At 44.9% G+C, this 24,482-nt stretch overlaps 1 protein-coding gene and 1 long non-coding RNA gene across 3 annotated transcripts; one reads left to right on the forward strand and one right to left on the reverse strand.

Moving 5' to 3' along the window:
- Positions 1 to 204: 204 nt before the first annotated feature.
- Positions 205 to 5,120, forward strand: LOC128853114 (uncharacterized). Of its 2 annotated transcripts, XR_008451371.1 has the most exons (4): positions 205 to 1,417; positions 2,291 to 2,368; positions 3,449 to 3,517; positions 4,984 to 5,120. It is a non-coding gene; the product is annotated as an uncharacterized LOC128853114 (long non-coding RNA). The 2 variants fall into 2 exon arrangements; XR_008451370.1 differs by having other exon boundaries at positions 205 to 2,368.
- On the reverse strand, positions 3,600 to 23,934 carry POF1B (POF1B actin binding protein). Its single transcript, XM_054075204.1, has 15 exons — positions 23,767 to 23,934; positions 17,728 to 17,766; positions 17,163 to 17,264; positions 16,388 to 16,576; positions 14,962 to 15,092; positions 13,895 to 13,922; positions 12,848 to 12,922; positions 10,195 to 10,287; positions 9,183 to 9,296; positions 8,858 to 9,010; positions 8,640 to 8,750; positions 7,836 to 7,964; positions 7,508 to 7,581; positions 7,037 to 7,151; positions 3,600 to 5,334 (listed from the first exon to the last, which is right to left on the reverse strand). Exons 1-15 carry the CDS (start codon positions 23,881 to 23,883, stop codon positions 5,329 to 5,331), a joined length of 1,476 nt encoding a protein of 491 aa, XP_053931179.1. The 5' UTR covers positions 23,884 to 23,934; the 3' UTR covers positions 3,600 to 5,328.
- Between the last annotated feature and the right edge of the window lie 548 nt (positions 23,935 to 24,482).

Raw genomic sequence — 24,482 nt, forward strand, 5'->3', positions numbered from 1 at the left:
TAAAAACAGAAATTATGCAGTTGTGAACCTACTGGTCTGTCTTTTGTCTATGCCACTTTTCCTGTACGCACAGCAGTCATAGGAGGAGGACGTAGCAATCAAAGAAGTCTTAAGAGATTAAAGTTGTTGGGTTTTGACAGTTCTAATGCTTTATTCCTGAACGTTACATTGAACACATAGACTGAAGGAGTTTCTTCATAGCAGACTGAAGATGATCGTTCTGACTCTGTGACAAAGCACACATCCATGCTGGCTCAGTTTTCCACCTTGCAGGCGGACAGAATGATCAGGTATTTGAGTGTTTTAAACATTTTCTTTAGCGCTCTTTGTAGAAAGGCTTAATGCCATATTGCCCAAGAGTCCATCACAGTCCATGGGGTACAGAACAGGGTGTGGGGGCTGGAAATAACAGAAATTGAACTGCTGGAGAGTCAGCGTTTTAAAGAGTGCTGTAAAATTTGGGCGTGATGCTTTTAAGCTTTGCATTCACATTTTGTTATTCATACTTGGTATTGACTGGCAAACTGTATTAACTTTCACCTTTTACAATGTTTGAGGATAATAGCAATGTTTCTTCCGAGGAGAGCAGTGAAAGGCTCTGACCTTGAAAATCTGGTTGATAGTTTAAAATTACATATGTGGGTTAATTCTTTCTGTGATGAACAGTTGTGTGGTGCAAGATCGTTGTTGAGGTGGGTAGTTTAGCTCATACACTGAATGGTATCTACCGTGCTTAAGAGTGTGGTACGCTCTGGGACAGCAGTTTCATTACCTAGATATTCTATTGCATCTATTTTTTTTCTTGCCTTAGAACTATGTACCGTGAAGAGCTTGAAAAGGGATTTTAACACGTTTAGTGGTAGCAGGAGGTATATAGTGGATGCTGGGTGAAAGTTTAATTCATTTACAGCTTCATCATTATGTTATAGAATGATGAAGATTTTGTATGACAGAAGTTGAAATTGGTGTTTAACATTCTCTTGGTCCACCTAATGAGATTTCCTTTTAATTAGGGAAAAAATACCTTTTGGAGCATAAAAATCTGAGGAACACGTTTTTCAAGCTGTGAGGGAGGGAGCAGTGGTTGAAAGAACTGCAAATGTAGTTGGTTATTATCAGCTAAGGCACAAATATGGGAAAATATGTAGGGACCAAAGCAGATGCAGACTTGTGCCATTGTGTGTGAGCCTTGAGCCTTGCCTTGTGTGACGCTGGAGAAACAGAGCTGTTAACCTTAGCAGAGTGGTGACTGTCAGCCTCGCCCAGTGTGAGGTCTGGAGATGAGCTACTCCTTCCCTGTGATTGGCCTACTGCATTAGCATTTTGAACATTTCTTTCTCTATATCGTTTTTCTTTTCTTCTCTTGACAGCGTATGGACAGTGAACCCCAGCTAAGAAGAAAGATTGTGGAAACAAGGTCTGTCAAAGAGAGGAAAAGCCTTCAGACGTAACCCATGCAGTGTTAAGGTTAATGGATTGCCACCCATCTGTTGTTAAACTGCTTAAAACAATGAATTTGTCAGACTTTGCTTGAGCGGTGGTTTTAAAATTCTTGAGCTTATGATATCACTGGGAGAGTGTGTGTGCTTCCACTCGGCACTTTGCTGGTTCTGCCCAGTGCTGCTTAGATATTGACGGCTCGAGGCTGGGGTTTGGAATGCCCACCAGTGCTTCTGCTCCTTCTTCAGGACCTGATGTCTGTCTGTGTAGCTGCTGGTGTTGAAGCTTCTTGTGATGTCCAGGCTGGACTGGGAAAAGGCAGAGGAGGGGCTGGAGCTGTTAGGAGGGCTCTGGTGGTTTCAGAAAAAAGGTAATATTGTGATGGATGGAAGAAGAGAATCGATAAGATGAGGTTGGTGTGATGTGTTGCAGGTGGGCTCTGGAGGAAAGGAGAAGTGGGGGTTAAGGAGGGGAGAATAAAGGAGTGCCCGGGCTGGACAAGAAAGAGCCTCAGAGGAGGTGGTATGATATGCAATGCTCTTCCTTCCTGTATGTGCTTTGAGTAATTTAAGGTCTCTTTATATGTATCTTGTGTATGTACATTGTACAACCATATTCTGCTCTTGACGGTGTTTGGATTTCCCCTCTCCCTGCTCCTGTGGCACCATATGTGATGTACAAACATCGTTACGCGAGCAAGCACTGAGTCTTGCCAGCATGTGCAAGGGTTGCTCTAAAGTGTCAGATTTCTTCACTGCATTTTTTATTTGAATGGCAGTGTAAGAATCCTATGAGCCAGGAGCAGTTAAAAATGATGCATCTCTTGATCACCATCTGTATTTTTCTCCAGGTTTCAAATGCCCACAATTAAAGAAATTGAGAGAGAACATATTTGGAACACAACCAGCAAAGTGCTCTGAAGGCAAAGGTACGTTATCTTGATGTAGTATTCAAAGTCTGTGTCAACTCATGTTAGAGGTGTTGGGAACTTTTCAGTATTTGGCTTTCATTTTACAGCTGAGGCAGTTGAAGTGTTCCACGTTGTATACCAAGTTGTGTGGAAAAGACATTTTTCTCCTGTTCTTTAGTGTAAGAACAAGAAACTGCATGCTATCAGGTCTGTCTAGGCAGTGAGCATTTATTTAATAATGCTCAATAGATGAAGTAAAGGCTGATTTTTCTAAGTTGTTCCTGAAACGATGTAGACATGTCTAGTGGATCTACCTGAAATTGAGTGAAAAATTATCTAAAGTAAAAAAAGTATACTGTTTATGACTAGGGTGATAGCTAGCGCCTAGAGGTGAGTAAATAAGAAAAGTGTGTTTCTGTAAAGTCTGGCAGAAATGATGCTAGGTAAATCAGTTTCAGAAAAAAGGCAATAACAGAGGCTACAACAAATAACATGTGCTTTTGTAACAGAAAGTACTGAATTTGCTTTGTAAATAAATCTGGTTTGAAAACAAAACCAGCCCCAGATAGCCATTGTACCTCCTGCTCTAATTCAGCTTTTTGACAAGTATCTATTCCTTCTTGTTATCTGTGAGTAAAACATGTTGTTAGCACCATCAGCTTTGTAGCATTTACAGTGTACAGGAGTCTTAAAATGCTCTAACGAGCCTTAGAGAAGCAGATCCTTAGAGAAGCAGATCTGTGCTACACGATGCTACTGATTAGCAGTTGGGCTGTTCAGGTGTGGGGAAGCACCAGGGTGTTTGCAAATTGATCCCAATACCAGTGCAAGAGTTCATTTGCCTAATCACGGCCTCTGTCATGAAATTATACCCCACACCCAACGCCTCCTGACTATTCAGAGCCTGTGCTTCTATGCTTTAAGGGCGTTTTCTGCTTGTGTTTTGCTATTACACGGGCTTAAGTCAATAACACAAGAGTTAAAGAACCATTACTTGCGTGGAAAGGTTAGTCAGGACCCTGTACTGCCGCTGCAGTGGCTGAAGTGAGCACACAGCTAAGTACATCCATTAATAACTCATGGTTCTACTGTTGGTAGCTTCTTCAGAGCTGTTTGGGTCATGCTTCCAACTCACCGAGCCCAGCTGAGATCATGGCAAAGCCCACAGTAAGTCAGCAAATTATTTTGTGCCTCCTTTAATAGAGATAACTGCGCAGTTATGCACAGAAAGTAGTATGAGGGCATTAAACAAAGGTGGTGTTCTTCCTCTTCACCTTTTGGGTCACAACAGGTTAAAAGTCTTTAAATGAGAGCATAACTAAAGTTGATTATAAGGACAGAATCTGCTTTGACTGTTCTGTGTCCTCAGTATGTTAACTGCACGTGTCTGCCCTTTGTATCTAACTGCGGTACAGAAGTGAGGGGGTTACTTTAGAATCTGATATTGATTTCAGAGGAACAAAGCACTCCTTGTTCAAAGGAGGCTATTTAATTAATTAAATAAATCTATAGAGCTGAGCTAAAGTGATTGTTTAATGGTGCAAACTCTTAAATGCCCTCCGAAACCGCAGGCCCACCCTAGGCTGGGCGTTATGGAGCTGTGAGCAGGTGCTGCGCTCTGCTTTCTCCCAGTTACGAGGAGCAGGGGCTCCCCTTTGGCATCCCAGCAGTAACAGAGCAGAGCACTGGCAAGGAGAGGGAGCCAACTCTCTTCCTTCACTGCAAAGATTCATTGAGAGGAACAAGTTGTCTAAGAAAAGGCAGCACCACACCAGCAAGACAAACCCTCGAGCCTGTCAGGGTTGGTTCCAGTACAGACAATTCACAAGGTTACTCTTGACGTTTATTTCATAGTTACACGTAGCCTACACGGCGCTTTCACCATTAAACATTTTCTATGATCTATATTATTTGTGAATAGAAATAAATGCCTGCAGAAAGACAGCAAAGCGAGAACCCCGCGACAGAGCAGGCCCCTTTGGATTGCGTAGTTTAACACCTCCCCTGCGACTCCACGCACAGCGTTGCTCAGATGACTACTTAATACCACATCATTCTGATAGAATGTCTGTGGTGCTGCGAGGACAGAAATGGTAAAGGAAAGGGTGGCCGATACTGAAATTTAGTACGAAAATAGCTCATAGTGAGTTTTTCCATATATAAAAATATACCAAGTTCTTGACATTTTCAAGCACAGCAAAAATAAATACTTATGGCTGGTTTGGGGCTTATGAAGGTGCTGAAAACACATCAACTCTGAGGTTAATAACTTTCTTTACCATAAGCATTTGCCCAATCATTTCTCTGAACTAGGTGACTCCAGTGTTTGCCCGGGCAGGAGCTCAGCAATCCTCCCGTGTGTTCTGGCTTCCCAGACACCGGCGATGCAGGGCAGGTGGTTTTCAGTGAGGTGTTTTTAAAGTTCCCCATGAAGGTTGTTTCTGGGCTTTGCTTCATTTTCACAGGCAGCAGTAGATACAACAGCAGTCTGTGAATCTGTATCGAAACCAGCCTTTCGTATGTAGGGAGTTTAATTTGTGTCGCTCCCACTGCTCAGCAGGAGTGGGTGGGACAGAGGAATATGGCTAAGAGTACGCAGAGGAAAAGGTTCCAGACTTCCCTTTGTCTCCTAGGTCACTTCAGGACTGGCTGAAGAGCAGAAGTTAGTCATGTCGAGTAGAACCAGTATCTACAAAAGCATGGAGAACTGTGTCCTTCCGCGCAAAAGGTAAGTGCAGGAGGAAGTACAACCGGCACCTTACACTGCTGTTAGTGACAGACAACGGACACTGGTGACAGGGTTCTTTGTGGTAAGGATAAGACAGTGTTTTCCATCATCACCATGCTTCCATGTCCTTAATGTTGTTCCCCAGCCTTTCCCTCTATCAAACTGAACCTATTTCTGATGCAACATAGCAGAAAGTAAAGCAATTTTAGTCGTTGAGAACTCCTTTGAGCAGCGCTGGTAGACAGAGATTTCATTCCTGAAAGAAACAAGCAGCTGGTTAGAAGAAAACACACAAACTTCTGTGTACAGTCCAGCACTGCCCAGTACGTGAAGCTCGCCTCAGTTCATGAGGTATTTATTTTGTATAACAGCCCAACCTTTACAGGTGTCTCAAGTGGTGGCTGAGCCTCCCCTTCTTAGCCAACGCCACATGGCAGTGTGGAACACAAAAACAAGCGCAGTGGCTGCTGTTGTACTTAGGAAAACCATCAAGAACAGAAAATTATCAGACACCTAAACAGAAGATACAAGAAGATTTCTACCCTAAATATTTTCTCCAGTATCACTGCGCTAAACATTAAAAGGAACACTTAAGTACTGGATTTGTGTTTCCTAAAGGACTGAGCATGGTCACTGCTCACTGGCTGAAACTCAGAAGCACGTACAGGCCCTTTACTTTCAGTATAAACCCCACACTACCCGGATACCCACCAGCGTTACCATTCCAGACAGAAAGATTTGACTGACAGTACATAAACACAGAAAAGTACTCGCAAAGTTTGGAGCAAAGGTGATATTAGCACTTCGTCAATCTTATCAGCTTTATCTTGCAGCAGAGTAATTTTACTTCAGCTGAAACTTGCACTAGTGATTAATAGAGACCTTGGGAAACTTAAAATACAAACAGTTCTCATTTATTTAGTGATACTGATCTCTCCAAATGCAAAGTACAGTCATCTTTCCCATGTTTTATACTGGAAAGTATGACAAACTTTTCAGGTAGGCTAGAAGGGAGAGGGGTTTGGTTTTATTTTTGTAACTTCTTTATTCTTGTTAAAATTCCTTGACATTTCAGTAGGCTGCAATGCAACTGTACAAGTTCTAGAGATGAGTAATAGAACTCCGCCATTTGCAGTAACCTCTGCCTCACATTTTCTTAACCCTACTGCATATCACACATCCTTTTAGAACCCACCAGGTGTTTTACTCCTTGTCTGCTCAGGCTGCTCACGTTATTGTCTCTGTCTCAGTCATGTCCCTGCACAAAGCTGCTCTCTTCACATGTTTATTCATGCTGCCATGCCATACTCTCTGCAGACAGCATCAGATTCCATCGTTCAGAACCCCTGGCTGTGCGCTGGCCCTGTTGATCTTTCTCAAGGCTCCACCTCATGTTCAGAGTTGGCCACGTTCCCCTGTGCCCGGCGCCATCAGGAGCTGCTGCAGTCCTCTTTTCTCTTTTAACATTGAAACGTTTCTTACAAAGTCCCCTCCTCCTCATTTCAGGGTTAGTCACTGCCCTGTCTGAACGCAGGTTTCAGGGCTGTGGTGCTCAATGTACTCCAGTCATCATTTGGAGTCATTAATACTCGTGATTCAGAGCGATACCGCCCACCAAAGCGCTCCATCAATGGAGAGCACAAGTGCAGTGATGCCCGGAAGACTGCTCTGACTGCTCTGTGCTGAGACTCTGATGCTTTTGTGAACGGGAATTATGTGTCAGAGAAAACAACAATAGACTCTTCTATTTATACTCCACCCAGCAGTTACTGCCCTCTTTCAATAGAGGCATCCACAGACAGCACCTTCCTGGGCTTTAATCACTTCACTTTTTGCGGCCAAGTTAAATTAACCCCCTGGCTTTCTCCCAGATGTCAGTTTGGGCTCATGTTTTCTTTGAAGCTAAATTGAATGCTGAGGAATTCGAGCCTGAAGAGTCAATCCCTGGGTAAACTTACCTGTTTCCATATCTCTCCGGTCCTCTCGATTACAATAGTCTCTGATTTATTGACTGGTGATGTAACCTTGTAGTCGTCTGACAAGAGACCCAGGATAGGATACTGGTTCCTGTACCTGTATTAGAAGAGTTGCAAACTTGTAAACCGAAATCTGCGTAACTGTGACCAAATCCTTAACTCTGATATTGCCACACGGTCCTTCCAGTCATCAATCCCCCGAGATTTTCCCTAGTAACGAAAAAGCTGATACAGTCCCTCCAGTGTCACTAACACGCCCCCACCCCTCCCTTTGCTCTTTGCAGCGCTCAGTGTTGAATCATCCCCAGATACAAAACCCCATCTCAACATTTTCCCCTTTCGTCTGAACAGGCAGAACTGAGGGATTCGCAGGAATAACTTGGCTGACAGAGGCCAGACAGTGGGAAATAACCAAAAGGATCTATTTTTAAGAAAGGCAAATAGTGACATTACTTCTTGGTGATGACAGTTGTGACACCAGGGGACGGACTGCCTGATAACTTGTCATGCTTCAGTCTGAAGAGGTCCTGAGGAAACCAAAAGTAAACATCCTGATGAAATAATGCTTTCTGAGGTAATGGTTCACTAAAGTTACGAAGTATTTGCAGAAATTCCTCTCCAACAACAGCCTGAAGAAGCCTGTCCCTCAGAGTTCTGGCAGAGGAACAGCCCAACCCCATCCGGTGAGCCAGAAGAGCACCAGGCTGCCTGGTGAAGTTCCACTTAAGTGGTGGCTTCGGTGTAGAAATCCTTAGAAGAGAAAGAAGTTGTGTTATTTTACCTCTTGTTGTTGTTTAATAAAAGCTTCTTTCTCCTCCAACATCGATGTCAGTTCCTGCAACCTTATTTGCAAGTCGCTGTTACTTCCTTCTCTCCTCGATATATCTTGCTGGAACTGGCATAACTGAGCCTGTAAAACATGCATTAAGGAGTCGGTGGTTGTTTGGTGCTCCTCGCGGGTGCCCTTCCAGTCCCTATAGAGGACTGCAGTCATATATTTTTCATTAATTACAAACAGTGAATTAGCACGGTTAAAAAAAAGCTGTGGACACACACATGGCCATACATAAAACACGATGACTTTCAAGTAAGAACATCGAGCTGCACCGTGAATTCAGAAAGTGCTAATTGATACTGGTAGAATCTAGTCCGATTTAATAGGTTTATAACTCGATAAACCAAATAACTCACTGAACAGCTGAACTGGCTTCCAGAGTAGTAAAATATTACTGCATTGCTCTCAATGAGAGGCATTTCCTACATATAGTTTTGACTGTGTCTTTGCTGTATTCTATTGAGTGTCTTCTGCCTCATTTCTTACTTTATCAGGACACACAAAATATCCCTTTGGGAAAGGCTGTTCATCTGATTACTCCTAAGTTCCTACATTTAGGGAACTGTATTTTTTTTTTAATCATACTTTTATGTACTACCTTTAGAGTCTGTGAACCATCGTTAGTATCTGTAAAAAGTAACTGAGAACCAAGAGATATCTAAGAATTAGATGTGGTAGAACCTCCCCATTTCTTAGTTAAAAAACAACCCTCACACAAGGTGAGGAATACACACAAATTAAACAACTTACCCTCAGATTGCGGATCTCACGATCTTTATCCTCTCTCAAGTTATTGATCATCTCTACATAACGGCTGGAGAGCTCATCTGTGGTGGTCTGGAGGGCTGGGCTGGAGCAGGCCTACAGAAAACGACATCAGGGTTTATTTTAAAGAGAGCTCTCATACATTTAATGCATCCGTATCCACGACTCACAGCTACCGAACACGGAGCGTGCGAGCCCATCACCTGCAGTCGGAGGCTCTGCATCTCTTGCTCCAGCGCCCGCTTGCAGTACTCCAGCTCCTTTAGCTGACAATCCTTTTCTCCCTCGCTGAGCCGAAGGGACAGGAGCTGTTCTTCCAGAGAGCGACACCTTGCAGTGCTCTCTCGGAGTCCTTGCTGGAAGGCACAGAAGTGGAATGAGTGTGGTGTTCCTTGAGGAGGTAACAGGATCTCACACATGCACGCACACACACACGCACGCAGCAAGTACTGCAGACACACAGAAATCAGTGTCCTGCCAGTTTTTGGCCAACTGTAACTAAACTGGAAAATATGGTTTTAGGTTTACCTGCTGCTGACGATTATTCTCTCTCAGAGAAGCCAAGAGGTTTTCATACTCTTTTACTTGAGAATCTTTAAAAGCCAAATCCTTCTTCAGTAAGAGATTGTCGGTTTCCAGCTTCTGTAAGACACGAGCATTCACTCACCTCAAGAGCTGCAACTGTGAACTTCCCCCCGTTTGGCCGCCCCACACCGAGTCACCAGTAGTGGGTGGTTCAGAACTGAGAACACGCTCAGTTTCCTCAAACTATGGGGTTTTCTTTTAAGTACACAGCCCACAGTTGCCCATCGCTGTGGGCTTTGTGCTGTGTGCTCAGCACTGGGAGCCCCGACACTGCTCTTGCAGTCTGTCCCTGAAAGAGTTACAAAACAGAAACCAAACCCACCCAAAACTAAGAGCATTTCCCTGCCCAGAGTCCCTGTTTTACGTTAAAGATGACAGCTCAGGCTCCCTTTCCCCGCCCGGAGCTTTGCACTTCACAAGAGAATGCTGTGAAGTTTCTAGTGGTGCCAAATATTTGGGCTGGCATGGAAATGCTGCTGCTTTCCTAACAGCAATTATCTATTGCCCGTATTGGCAGCTGTAGAGCTCCAGACTGGGCTGCACCACGGGAGCCGGCAGCAGCTTTCCTACAAAGTGGGAAACACAGCTTGTCAGGAGTCAAGAGAACGGAGGACTCCCAATGCCTGAAACAGCTCCAGAGAGGCACTTGGTGTGCACTCCTTGTCCACAGTGGCAGCAGAAGCAGTGTTCTACACCTACACCGATACAGATTACATAGACATTGTCATCTGATTGCACTCAGCACACTCGTTTCTTCCTTTCAAAGTATTTGCTTTTTCAGATCTCAGAGTTTTTCAAGAACACTTGAAAGCCTCTGATAGAAGGAAAGGTAACCGCATCCACTGCGCCAGTCTCACGAGCCCGTGAACAAACCAGCCGTTTCTGTCACAGCACCCAGTGTCACAGTTTGAGTTGCACCATCAAAATTTAAGTTTCCTCGACCGCTGCTGCTTACCCCCAGGTCATCCTGCAAATGGCACAGCTCTTCACGCAGATTTTTGAAGGTGGAAAGCACAAGTCTGAGGGATTTGTCTGATGTCACTCTCATCTAGGAGGGAAAACAATGAAGAAGGATACTGCCGCATGTGCTTTGTGTACAGCCTGCTTACTGTGCTAGAGCAGAAAACCGCTAGACAGCCTCACTGTTTCTACACAGGAAAACACTTCCGTGCACCTGGTTCTGCAAATGGCACCGTTTAATTATTGCTTTGTAACACAGGGTAACGTTTAAAATGGGAGGAACGTAAGAGTAAAGAACTGTATTCGTACACAAATAAAGGGAAAAATAAATGTGTTAATACTACACTATCATTTTTTTTCAGCTTTGTGACTTACACTGATTTAAAATAATACCTACCCTACCCAAGAAGGCAGAGGGAATGCGTCACCATCCGCAGATCTGGCAAAGCGCTCCCCGCCCCAGGGCGAGAGAATTTAATTAACATTTTAAAAAAATTAAACCCCTCCCTTTAAAAGGAAAAAGATCCCGGAGATTAATGGAGTCGACTGGATGAAAAAGGCAGGCAGCACCACACAATGGCCTAACACTGCTCTCTTGTCTTTTAATGCTGTTCACAAACAGCCGGGCACTGACTCCTGGTAAAACGCAGTGTCGCATATCACGAGACATTTCTAACACTTGAAAGAAAACAGATTTTCAAAGAACACACAAAATAATTCCAAAAGTTTTGATCATTCGGAAGGGCTAGATGTTCTATGGAAAAGATGAGTCTCTTAATATGGACAAAAATGAAATCCTCCTGCATCTCCTCCTCTGATATTTTCCCTTAGAAGTTATTTATTAGAACAGAAATCTGTTGCTCACTCCAGCTGAGGGAAGCTATCACGATTCCCATCAGTGTTGTGACCAGCCCTTGTCTGGGATTTTAATCCTCACTGGTGCTGCACTGCAGCTTCAAAAGTGGCCTTTCCAGTGTAACTCACCTGTGTTTGCTTTTTAATCAAAGAGGAATTTCAGTTTTGACTTGTGGTTTTTTTAGGTTTATTGTGAAACATACTATAAGGGTAGATTAAAAGAAGGAAGTCAGTCAAAACGGTTGAATCGGGACTATAAAAATCAAGTAAATCCCCACGGAGCAATTCCTTAGTGCTAGAGGTTGGTAAATTCCAGAGATGCTTTGTCCTTCTACAGTGAAAGTCTCCCTGCTCTCAGGGTTGAGCCTCCTGGTGTACCCAGAACAGCCTTTACCTGAGCAGCCTGACAGCTCGCTCCGAACCCTTCTGGGATGTAAAACACCCCGCACACAGTGCGGCCTGAGAGCTCTGCAGGCCAAAAGCTCGCTCTACCTATGCTGACACAAGCTGGCTTCCCAAAACATATCTTGGCTGCATTTTTTAAGCACAGGTCTGAGAATGCAAAAGCAGCTGGACTTGGACAAAATAGGACTGACGTGTTTCAGAACTCTCACACGGAGCTGAGCTGAGCCGGCTTCCTGGGATGGTTCCGACATAAGGCCATGAAATAGTTTGGTGTCAATGCCCATTTTCATTGTAAAAGAATCACAGAACAGCTCAGGCTGGAAGGACCTTGGGAGGGCTCCTTGTCCAACCGTCCTGCTAACAGCAGGATCAGCTGTGAGGTCAGACCACATTGCTCATTCACAGCTTTGTTCAAATGGACTTTGTTTACCAAGAAGCAAATCCAAGCTGCAGCTCCCAGGGAGGCTCCGCTTGCCCCTGCCTCAGGGAGGCCGGATCCGGATACACCTGAGCAGCACAGGTCGTTTGGGATCCTTGTCTATCACCCTCCATGTCCAGTGGGTCTGGAGTCGACAACGGGATTTGATACAGCACTGGTTTGAATGTTTTATCAAAGGCAGGGGCTGATTCCAACAGGCTCTCTTCAAAGCTCTTCATTAAGGGGGCGTTTCTCTAACAAAAGGTGTTGCAGAGTTTTGTAGCGCTGGGAAGCACCGAACAGTAACCAGACCCTGGCATTCCCGGCTGGTTGCCTGGCAGCCAAACCTACGCGGCTTGTGGGTGAAAGGCAGGTTGAGATGGTGAGGGAGCAGGAACAAGATGAGAGCAAACACAAAAGCCATTTATAAATGGAAGCGAACCAGAAGTGGTTACGTTTTGTCACCAAACACTGTAACCACGCCTCAGGATGTGGTGCTGCCAGAGGTTTTAACCCACAGCATCTGTAAAAGGTGAGACCTACGTGACCAGCATTTTCTGGAGTTGGTAACTGATACCCAATTCAACATTCATTAAGACTCCTGCTATTTGCCTTTAGCTTTTAAAGTAATAAATTAATGTGTGACATAAACAAATAAAAGGATCAAAGATCTGTGTTCCCCTGTAACTGCTCAAAAGCCAAGGCAGTTTCCACTGAAACTGCAAGGAGACATCAGTAAAACTCAGTTTAAAATACACAATCCATGGAACCAGCTGCCACAACATATCACTTGGAGCCACCAGTATCGTTCCATACCCTTTACACTAGAAAACATGGCATAAGCAGAGTACAGAGTGAAGTATGTTGTGTACAAAGTTCCTGGTACAAAGGGACCCAAAGCATGGGTAAAGCCAACGTCCACTGCTCCCAGCTACTGCAGCTTCCCCACAGCCCCCCACCCCTCACATACCTGCAGGAGATAACGAATCTGCTGCTTTGTTGCCTCAGACAGTCCTTTAGGAATTAAGTTTTCGATTTCTTCAGTCTAAGAAAAAAAGGGAGGAAAGAGGAGACACCTTGATCAAGAATTTTGCCTGGTAGATCATAATGTGGTTTCTTCATTACTTACAAGCTCTTCTATGAAAAACACGTTTAGTACAAGGCAAGTAAGACTGAAAATAGATCAAAGTGTATCCCAAAAATTTCCAGTCTTGTGTCTGTGTGGCATATAAAAACTGAGATGAAGTGATGCATGAAGCATATATTCAAATCATCGAGTTTAGCATTTACTTTAAAAGCAGTATTCAAAACAATCCTACAGCTCGTGCCAAAACAACTCCCAGCAGGTAATGTTGCGAGCGAACGTTGTGTTTCTAAACAAAGGGGAGGCAGTCAATAAACAAAAGCTGGCCTGCCTGCGATGGCAGATCCTGCCAGTGGTCAGGGCATTGCTTCCTGGAATTTAATTGCCAACAGATACTTGTGCTGTGTACACAGCACCTTTAGAAACAACAGAGGTGCCAATGCTCCTGTCATGGCCAGATTCACAGGCGCGAGCTTTCAGCAGTGGCAGGAAGCCCGTCCTGCCAGCTTTCACTCCTCTCTGCAAGGCAGCGCTTGTCCTACCTGCACTGCCCGGCAGCACAGGCTGCGGAACAGCAGCTTGATTGGCAAGAGAGGGAAAGATCCTTTGCAAAAACTGCCCAGTGACAGCACAGGGAGCTCTGTGTGTGTTTGACGACAACACCATTATCGGCACAACAGGGAAGACTTTCAAAATTTGACTCTTGCGTTGGAATAATGCAAATTAATGAAGTTACCTTTCATAATCTCATATTTGCAAACCCATGCCTAGCTGCAGGTTTCAGGCTCTGAGTATTGTTAACAAGCAGGAATCATTAACTAACAAAGCCCAGCATCCTTCACGGCTTGGCTTAATTTGCTTGCAGATCCCCCACCACTGTCATTAACACTGCAGGTCAGGGGAGAGCTTGCTTGGAGCACACCTCATGCTTACCTGATATGAAAATTCAATATCCTGGTTCCTGTAAAACAGACAAAATCCAAAGGACCGATTAACAAAAGCTTGTTGAGAACTTTAACAATTCATGCCCACATTTACAACTACAAAAAGATTATCTTTAAAATACGGAGAAAGGAAGGTTCTTTATCAGGTGAAGAGCCGTTACTTTCTTTTTACAATGCTGGGCAACCCGAGTTGACTCCATGTAGAAATTCCTGGGGAGACCGGAATACCAGGAGCAGTCCAGCCGACACAGGCCAACTATCTCCATTTCATTGGGCAGTTACCCTAATTATGCCTGGTTAACCCAATGACCTACTTAATTGGCTGGGTAATGGTTTATCCAGAACTACGCTGCCTTTGACATGCCTGGAGTGTTTACTTAGCAGCGTCAGGTTTTTTATGATGCTTACATTCCACTTGTCCCCTGTTATCGCACCACTTTTCTGACGTCACTGAACCTGGAAAGCACCAGACAAGACTGGGAGGGAGGGGGGAGGATGAAGGATGAAGCAGTGGTGACGGCGAGGGAAGGGCAAGAACTTGTGAAGACTCTCATTACTGGTTGCTGTGATTCTGCATTTCTTTTCCAAGACCTGTAGCTCTCTACAGAATAACTGCTAGATAGTAGTTTGCACATAGATACTGAGTTTTATGCCTTCTGGTGGCCATCTTTTAATCCATGACATGATGCCATGACAGAATAAAGGAAATGGGAATTTGGATGTTTAGGTTGTTTCTCCAGGATGCAAAAATAGAATCAAATCATTAAATATATGTCAGAGCATGCTGTCAGTACACTTGTTTGCTCTGTGTGCAAACAGGCATAGGATACGTAGTTCTTACTGCATATTAATCTAAATAATCAAAAAACCATCAAATACAATAAATTTACTTGGTTTACAGCATTTTTATGCCCTCAGTTACCAGTGAATTACAGTCAATTCTAGTTGTCAAGAAAAAAAACACCAAACCAACTTGTAAACAATCCTGTCCTCTCAACTGTGCAGTGCTCAGATTGCTGGAATACTGAAATGGTGGAACAGGTGTAATGCCAATACCTTCCTCCAATCTTCTCCACATGCTGTAGCAAACAGCTGTACAAGTCATTGCTCTTGCGGTTCAGTTCAGCGAGGAGCTCACCGAAGTAGCGGCAGTCCAGTTGGTCGTTGTTTTCTTGAGAGCAATTCACCTAGTGGAAGAGATGCAAGAAAATCACAATAGAGTTCCCTTCTTCAGGATGAAAACTGAATGTAGAAATGCTACAAGTAGGCTAGATTTGGTTGTGTTTGCTCTTACTAATATGCTAATTTGTTTACACTATTCTTTCCCTTGGTATCGAGTCTTCCCCATCTACTGGGTTTCAGTAAACTACACAGAAATTAATTAGTTCCTTTACCACAACAAGAACTACACAAAGTGATATCTTCTACAGCCACATTGTCGTCATTATGCGCATATGGGAAGTACTGAGAATGAGAAAATCTCGTTAATAGACGTGGTTCTATTGCTGTAGTGGATCAAATGCCTGTGGGCGGCACCCAGACAAAACCAGCCAGGTGCAAGAACTCCTGCTGCAAGAACAGTGTTTGTATTGCCACATTTACGTGTGTGACCAGTAAAAGAATTTAAACAGCCCCCAGACCGAGCGTTCCTGGGTTGGCTTATAGGAGTCTCTGACTCAGGAACTGAGTCCCGTAGGCGGAATGCTGAGGTCACCCTGTGTTTGCCTTGCCCCTGTACACTGAATGGATGCAGCGGAAGGACCGCCACACCCCCTCCCACAACTGAAATAACACTGTACACGCACAGCGAGCCCCTCGCAGCCCTCAGGATCTCCACAACTGACAACGTGGCGGAAAATGAAGGGGGAGAGAAGCTAGTTTTGTGTTTCCAGTGAATATATGTCTAATACTTGTACATCACACTGAAGCGTATTTGAAAGCCTTACTGCTTAGTTTAGATGGAAAACAAACCTGCGTGGATGTAAGTCTGTTTATAAAGTAACACACCTTTCCTCCAAAGCTAGAGCACAGGCCTTACGTTAGTTACTGAGCCTTGCTTGTACAAAGACTGGCAGAGGAAACCTGACTCCATCAATGTGTATCATGCCCAGATAAGGAAAATAAAAGCCATATCAGCAAGACCTGACGCATTTAAATGACAACAGAGTGAAGATCAGTCAGTACAATTAAATGCAAACAGGATACAACATCTAAACCAGCTTTTTCTTTTTTTTTCCCTTATCGGGATGTGACAGTTCTAGACGATGTCTGCAACCACAGCGCACAAAGTTACCTGCAACAGACACCCAAACCCTGCTGCTGACCTACAACAAGCATATGGTGCTTAATGACCCTACTGCGGTTCTGAACAAACACTTCTGGGATGGGGAGCAGCAGTTTTATGTACCTGTCAAGTCGTGTGCTTTGCATACAAAGCACCACCACGCTGTGGACAGTAAAACGTTCATTGAGTGACTCTTACCGGCTCACAGGTTTGAACCGTTACCCTCCTCACAGTGTTCCCCCTGCAGTCATCGCTCACAGCCACCGGATTTATTTCACAGGGGCTACCGGTCTGCGTCTGCTGGCATTGGCGAGTGACCTGAGGCTGCTCCACAGGCTGGGCGACATGGCATGGCTCGGCCTGCTGGGAAAACTGATACTGCCGCTCCTGGAAACAAGAAAGAACTTTCTGAAGATGCTGGACACAACTGAATGAGATGGACACTTAACATGAGTACATAAATCAATGAAATGTGGGGCTGTGTGGAAAGACCAACAACAGTTTCAGACATTTTAATAATCCTAATAAAACTGCTTTTCTTCCTAATTGAACACGAGTTTGCCTCACATTTTTGTACTTCGAGGTTGCAATTCCCAATTTTTTTAGCTGGAAATGAACATAAACCTTTCCTAACAGAGTTGTACAATTCATTATCTTGTCACTCAACATACTCAGCAATGGGGAATTCTGTCATTTAATTTTAAACACATGCCTACCCCATTTCATTAAGTACTTCAGAGAGAAAAAGGAGCTCTACTTCAACTGAGTTTATGTTATTTCAGTTAGGAAAAAAAATCAGTACAGAAAATGGCTCAAGACATTTCCCTCTATAAATGCCTTCAGCAGCTGCAGGTTCACGGAGTACAAGATGTAAGGGGCGTGTCTTGTTTCTATAATCAAGAAAAGAGCTGTTTACAAAACCACCCACCAAAACAACAAACTAGAAACTAGATAATATAAACAACCAACTCACTTGAGAGGGATTCAGTAGCTCATATTTTCTTATGGTCTTTTCATAGATGATATTATTTCCAGGACAGAAACTCCCCCCTCGAAGAAATGGGGATAACGGTTCCTGTAAAACATTTGAATAGAAACATCCACAAATGTTGTCAAACAGAACGTTCAGAATTAGTATGATATTTACTAAGAAATGTAATCTGAAGACATGTGAACTCTGAGCTAGGTCTGTAGGAGATGTAGTTTTGAGGTATGCCCATTTGCAAACAAAGTGGCTGTTCTTTCACCTAGAGTGTCAGAAACAGGCGCAGCAGAAACAGGCAGGCCCTCCTTCGCTAGTGATGCTACTGAAGCACAGCAACAGAGCACTTGCTGCTGGGAGGTGGGCAGCTTCACTGCAGATCTGTAGGCCTTCGAGTCCCTAACAATTTAACCTCCCACCACCAGAAGTATGGGCAAGGGGATTCCAGAATCTCTGGCATCTCCTGATGGAGGCAGGCGAGCACTTTACTGAACCGGGAGGACTAAGGAAAGAAGAGCCACACTAGCAGAACTCCAGCACTGAACAGTTTTCCTACCTGGTCAGGATTCTCGATAATAATCCTTCGAATAGTGCCCTGTGGGGAAGAAAATAAGTTTCAGTGATTGCTGCACTTCAATCTCTCCACCCCTTTATGTTCAGAGCTCAGGCTCACACGGATTCCCAAACCAATCTGGATATGGTCCTCGGCTACAAACATACTGAGCCCCGCTGGCTGGAATCAGCAGAAATGTTCCGAAGCCAGGCCTTTCCACCCAAGGGAACAGGCTGTATTTGGCGTGGCAGTACGCTATCTGCTACTCTGGGGTTTAAGAGTTCTTTTTTTCTCAGTCACCTCTTTGCAGGTCAGTGGGAATTAGTCCTTTTCTTCTCTAAGTATCAATGAAACTGGACACAAACCGAAACTGACGGACTGGAGCAGCTCTTCAAGCATAACACATCCCTATTCCACAGAGGCTGACTTTCTTTCAGACTTCCATGTTACGTGTTAAGGTCAGTGAGTGTAGATGGATGTACAAATAGAACACTTTGTGTTTCACCAAGGGAAGAAAACTTGCATTTTGCTTAACCCCAAAAAAGAAGGGGGCAGAGGAGCTGCCAGCAAACCAAACCAGGTTACTCCCCAACGCACCAAAGAGCAGCAGCCATTTCAAAACCCAGTCACAAAACTCTGTAATTGACACCTATGGAAGAAGACGCCCACATGGAATATCTGCACATGCTTGAACGAAAAACATCTTTTTAAAGCACAGAAATCCACAAATGGCTGGAGTTTTATTCATTTCCAACAGGTTGGACGGGGCCTTGGGCAGCCTCACCTAGTGGGACATGTCCCTGCCGATGGCAGAGGGGTTGGAACTAGATGATCCTTAAGGTCCCTTCCGATCTAAACTATTCTATGATTCTATGATTCCCCAGCACTGTCTACAAGCAGTCGCGACACCATCTTCCCTTCTGTGGAGCATCACTAGTTATAACAAATCGAATACACTGCTCAAAGGCTCCGCATCAGTTCTTTATCCAACTAAGCAAAACTCCCACCAAATCTAACATAATGATTGGGCAATTTGTTAGTTGGCAGCACACCATCTATTCTCCCTGACAGTACAAACTTCCAATTTTCATACAGAATCATTCCTTCCCTTAACCTGTGGGTAGTGATGGGAAGCTCACATCACTGCAGCTCAGTCTCGGATGTCTTTAACTGGCTACGAGCCGCTCTGAAGTAGGTCAGATTTCCAGTTGCAAACTGTTGCATAAGTTTAGGAAGCCTGAAGCAATTTTCCAAATCTCCCAAAAGTGAATCATAACAGCATCAGGAAAGAGAAATCAAAGTAGAAAAGAAAAGAAACTGTTTTAGCAGCAATCACAGTAATTAAGAAATTTCAAAATGCAGAAGATGGAGAAAGCTGCTCACTCCTCCCCAACACCGTGTACGAGAGGCAGGTCCAGTACGGCAGGGAACCCACCGACACCAACAGAGCTCTCTGTATCGGGACATAACACTGGAGAGAGACAGCACAGAGGTCTAGAGCATCCAGTCCAATTCCTACATCATCTGCAGAACTTGAACTAAACATAATATACTAAATGAACACCCACTGGTAATTCTTTCACAGCAGGCACAGCCCTGGCTCCCAGTTCCTTCCCTGACCCAGGCGAGCACACCATGTCTACAACAATACAAGTTCTGCAGGAAAGCAGTAACTGTTCTTATTCAGGGTCGACTTCCATTGCGTGGCACACGAAAACAAGATGAGCACTGGCCATGAAAATTTAAAGACAGGTTTTCCATGTACTGAGAAGTCTGAACCAAATCACATTGCCACAGGGCTGGCAAATACATAACTCATTCTGCCTACTTTAGAGGGAATAATATGTAAAATTATTTTACGAAGTTACCTCTGTGTTCTCAGAAGAACACATTCAAAACTAAGACGATGAGAACATTTTAAGCTGAAATACTCTTTTTTTTCTAATATTCAAAAGGATGGTCTAATCATGTATGGAACATTACACAACTTAAGAATGTTCTAAGAATGTTTTGCTTGAATAAAATTATGCTTATTTTTAAGATACCCAAACTCTTTAATTTCTAAAGAATTCTGATGCAGATGCATTTCCCTCACTCCTTTACAACCACGGATTTGCCTGCCTTCCTCCCCTTCCAGCCAAGCAGGCTGGACTAGCAGAGGCTGGGAGGGAACAGAGAAGCCAGAAGCCCCATGACTGTGCCAGTCTGACCTCCCCAGATGCAGGTCCTTGCTCTGCACAAGGAGATGCCTTCCCCAAGGCCTCCAGAGCTGTTCTCCTGTGGAGAACCGTAATGGAAGATGATCTCAGGCTATTTCCATTTTTCCACCATTCACAAGGGGCACACAGTTCAGGCTACTCTGTCATCTCCTACAAGGCTTTGGAAGTGTAACATCTTAGGAGAAAGAAGAGGAGGGTGGAATTTTAACAGGGAGAGCCAGTGCTGTGGTGGGTTTCATGGACACAACTGGGTTTGGGATTTATAGCAACATGACCCATCATTCTGAGTCTGCATTGATAAAGGCCATTTCAAAAGGTATATGCGAACATTTCCATACGGATTTTTGTTGGTCTTCAAGATTTTTAAATTCCAAATAAGCATTTGATAGACTTATCTAGTTATTGTGTTCAAATTTTATGCAAACCAATCGGTACATTAACTTTTATTTCCACAAGTTCCCCCTAGCTTCAGAGAAACCAGTGATTAGGGTGAGAGTTTCACCTATTCTACCCATAACATATTGTCGTGCTAATTACAAGCAGTTCAGTCATCTAATCAGAATTTACGAGTTACCTTTGGCAGCCGACATACGGAAACGGCAGGGAACATTCGAGGGCTGTTCCAAACAATACAGACAAAACTCACAAGCTGGTTAATGTTACACCATTCTCACAACAGGGGTGAGAGCCCTTAGCACTTCACAGAGCCAAACACAGCCAAGAAAAGATCTTGGCTTCTCACATGGATGGACAACTCCTACAGAGGCTTTTGGGATATTGCCCTCTGCACAGACAGCAGATACCCTGTGCGTGCTTTTATTCTAAGCAACAAGAGGAAAGTTTGCCATGAATTACTCCAGATGAAACTTGCCAAGGTAGGGAGATGCATTTGGCTTCTACATCAAAAGTTAGATCAAAAAAGGTAAAGGAAACTGAACCCTGAAACACAAAAAATACAGTCACGTGCACTACATGCACATGCTAGTCTGAAATTTTCCCTCCCCCGGCTTCTTAAAAATGTTCACAAACACAACAGAACACACCAGCCTTGTGGCTACACAGTAAGACCACCTATCAAATGTCCTATGTGGACATTTGTTGTCATTAATCTACAAAAGCTCTGTACATTAAATATAAATATATAAAAGTACAATAAATGTTGCTCAAAGACAGCCCTCTGCCTTATCAACAGTCAGAAACTACAACCACAGCTCCAGGCTGTGGTTAACTGAAAACCTTAGTGCTAAGTTAAAACATCTGTGTGTGTCAGGCATCATTACACCCTTCAGTGTATGCAGGTGACTGCTCAAAGGGCGACTGAGTCAAAAAGAGAATCATACTTCTTCACATTGCAACTCTATAGAAACTTCCTACACTCTCCCCAGCACTTCTCCTGACAACTCCAGCACCAAGCATGCAATTTCTGTCTACTCCCTGCCAACTTCCTTGTTTGTTACTGTTTTCTTCTTTAATAACTTCCTAATAATGTTTTTGAAGCACCTTCCCTCTCCACCATTAAAGCTGCAACCCACACAAAGTCCGATCTGAACCGCACCCTCTTTTATCTTTAATCCAGCAAAACACTTCGACAAAAAATTATTTTTCATCAGCATGATTTAATGGATTCAGTGACTAAAACAGGTGCTGAAAATCAAACATACTTTGTAGAGCAGAAACAGCACTGGAGTCTACAATCAAATTCGCGTACTTATGTGAGTGAAGGAAGCCTGGGCCGACAGTATCTGTTCTAATGAATATCCAATTAATTGAACACAATTCAGGCTATCACCTAGCTGAGCAGATCACTTATCTGGGAGCATTTACACTCCTGGCCTACATCTTCCAAAAGGGTGATTAACTGCTTTGATACAGCAGGAATGTGGGAATGTGTCTGTTGTATCCAAGTCCGATAAAGGTGTTAGTGAAGCCGCTCAGAATTTACAGACTTCCCAGACACAACAGAAGCCAACCTGTGCAAATATGGCTCTGAAAGGAGACAGGACTTCGTGAGTCTTAAAACTCTATTTTTTTTCACAGTTAAATGTTTTTATACCACAGGAAAGAAAACAAAGTTCAGCTTGAAACAAATACACATGGCCATGTGGAGAATAGCAGACCAACCCCACTTCTGCTGATATTGGTGACAGCCTGATGTATCTGAGAGCGGCTTAGGAATGGATTTTAATCTCCTTTGCTGTTTTTGTAGCCAAACAAAAGTAATTAGTTTCTGGCTTTAAGATATCAATCACCTATATTAAAACGATACTAAATTCCACCAATTCCTTCAAGCCATTCCCTGGACACACACCCAGCAGGGAACCGGCTGAGCTACCTGTGGGGACTTCTGAGGCTGTGCTCAACAACCTCCAGCACTTCCCTGTCTGCTTGTCCACACACACACACTATTGGCACCACGGGTTCCAGCAGGAATACCAGGCACAACAGCCCTTTATTGGGCATTTCCAGCAGCAGCACCAAGTGGGAAGGGTTGGGGCAGTCCTCACTGTTCTCTCCCATTGACAGCATGGGCGAAATTGGCGGGAAGGGAGGAATTCCAGAGCTGAAGTTCAACAGAAAACGCAAAACAGAGATGACAGAATAAGATAATGACCCCAGTTGGAAGAGACCCACAAGGACCAATGAGTCCAGCTCCTGTCCCTGCACAGGACAACCCCAGCATTCACACTGTGTGCCTGAGTGCATTGTCCATACCCTTCTGGAATATTGATCAACTTGTCGCCGTGACAGCTTCCCTGGAGAGCTGTTACAGTGCCCCACCACGCTCCGGGTGAAGAACCTTTTCCTAATGTCCAAACTAACCCTCCTCTGGCATCTTCCTACCATTCCCTCCTGTTGCACAGAGGAAACAAATGTGATATTGACCAATACATTCAAAACCAAAGGAAAAGAAATATAAAGGGGAATGTGAGAGTTCAAGTTAAAACAGGCCCTGGAGCCCCTTCCGTCCCTCTTCCAGGGCTTGCAGTTAAATCTTTTGCTGATTTGGAGCTCTGGAGCCAGCTCTGTGTCCAACCTGGCATTTGAGATGGGCAAAGGCTGCAAACAGGTGATTACAGAGGAAGGCACATCTGTTCAGCATAGATCACACTGAACACAAAGCATTACCATCGCCACAGAATGAACAATGTCTGGAAAAACACTATTTGGGAAAACAACCAACCACGCTATGAGAAGAACATTCAGTCTAACTTTCAAAAAATACAGTTACTTATATGAAACTGAACTCTACTTCAGCTTAAAACAAACTATTCCACTTTCTGCAAGAGTAACTACTTCTTGTATCAGGTTAAAGCGGAGCTAAGGAGGGTAAAACGGGCGCCAAGGAGGGTTAAAGGTGTGCTAAGCGGGGCCTAAAAGGAGGTAAAAAAGGGGATTGAAAAAGAGGGCTAAGGGGGTTAAGAAAGGGAGCTCAAGGGGGGGGGAAGGGGTTCAGGGAGCAAAAAGGGAATTTAAGAGGGAGGAAAAAGGGGCTCAAGGGGGCAAAGAGGGAGGGGAAAGAGAAGGTTCAAGGGGGAAGACGGAAAGAAGGAGATTAAGGAGGGTGAAAAGGGAGTAAAGAGTGGTTTGAGGGTTAAAGGGGGTTAAAAACGGAGTTTAGGGCGTTAAAAGGAGGAGTTAAAGGGGGAGTTGAAAGGGGTTAGGAGGGGGCTAAAGGGGAGTTTAAGGGCGAGTTAAAGGGGAGTGAAGGCGGAGTTGAAGGGAGTTAAGGAGGGGGCTAAAGGGGAGTTAAACGGGGAGTTAAAGGGGAGTGAAGGGGGTTAAGGAGGCCATGGGGTCCCGGCTCCAGGGCCGCGGCCCGTACCGTGTCGCCCGCGGTGTCGCGGCAGCCCGGCCCGTAGGTGCGCACGCGGTCGAAGGCGGCGCCGGGCTCGGGGTCGGCGCGGCGCGGGCAGCGCTGCTGCTGCGGAACCCCCAACATCGCGGCGGGCGGCGGCGGCACTGCGGGCACCGAGCGAAAGCGAGGGAGGGACCGGCCCGGGGGGCGGGGAGAGAGAGAGAGACCGGCCCGGAGGGGCGGGGGAAGGCCCCGCGTGAGGAGATGGGACCGAGGGAACGGGTCCGGAGGCGGCGACGGGGGTGATCCGAGGGCTGGAGCAGCTCCCGAAGGAGGGCAGGATGGGAGAGCTGGGGCTGCTCAGCCTGGAGGAGAGAAGGAGACCTTAGAGCAGCTTCCAGGGCTGAAAGGGGCTGCAGGAAAGCTGGAGAGGGGCTGTTAATAACGGCTTGTGGGGACAGGATGAGGGAGAACGGGGATAAACCGGAGAGGGGCAGAGTTAGACAAAAGGAGGAATTTCTTCACGCTGAGGGTGGAGAGGCCCTGGCCCAGGGTGCCCGGAGCAGTGGTGGCTGCCCCATCCCTGGGGGTTCCAGGCCAGGTTGGATGGGGCTCGGAGCCCCTGATCCAGCGGGAGGTGTCCCCGCCCGTGCCAGGGGTAGAACTGGACGGGCATTAAGGTCCCTTCTGACCCAAACCATTCTCTGATTCTATAGGTCATTCCCGTCCTATCGCCGGTCACT

This window comes from Cuculus canorus, chromosome 10 (genome assembly GCF_017976375.1).
Source record: "Cuculus canorus isolate bCucCan1 chromosome 10, bCucCan1.pri, whole genome shotgun sequence".
Classification (NCBI taxonomy): Eukaryota; Metazoa; Chordata; class Aves; order Cuculiformes; family Cuculidae; genus Cuculus; species Cuculus canorus.

What these genes read in the sequence shown, in the direction of transcription:
- POF1B (XM_054075204.1), bottom strand. Translation starts at nt 23,883, where the DNA reads ATGTTGGGGGTTCCGCAGCAGCAGCGCTGCCCGCGCCGCGCCGACCCC. An exon ending in ATTTGCAGGATGACCTGGGG is followed by an intron (nt 9,297 to 10,194) that starts GTAAGCAGCAGC and finishes CGTGTCTTACAG; the next exon opens with AAGCTGGAAACCGACAATCT. An exon ending in GTGAGATCCGCAATCTGAGG is followed by an intron (nt 7,965 to 8,639) that starts GTAAGTTGTTTA and finishes CATGTTTTACAG; the next exon opens with GCTCAGTTATGCCAGTTCCA.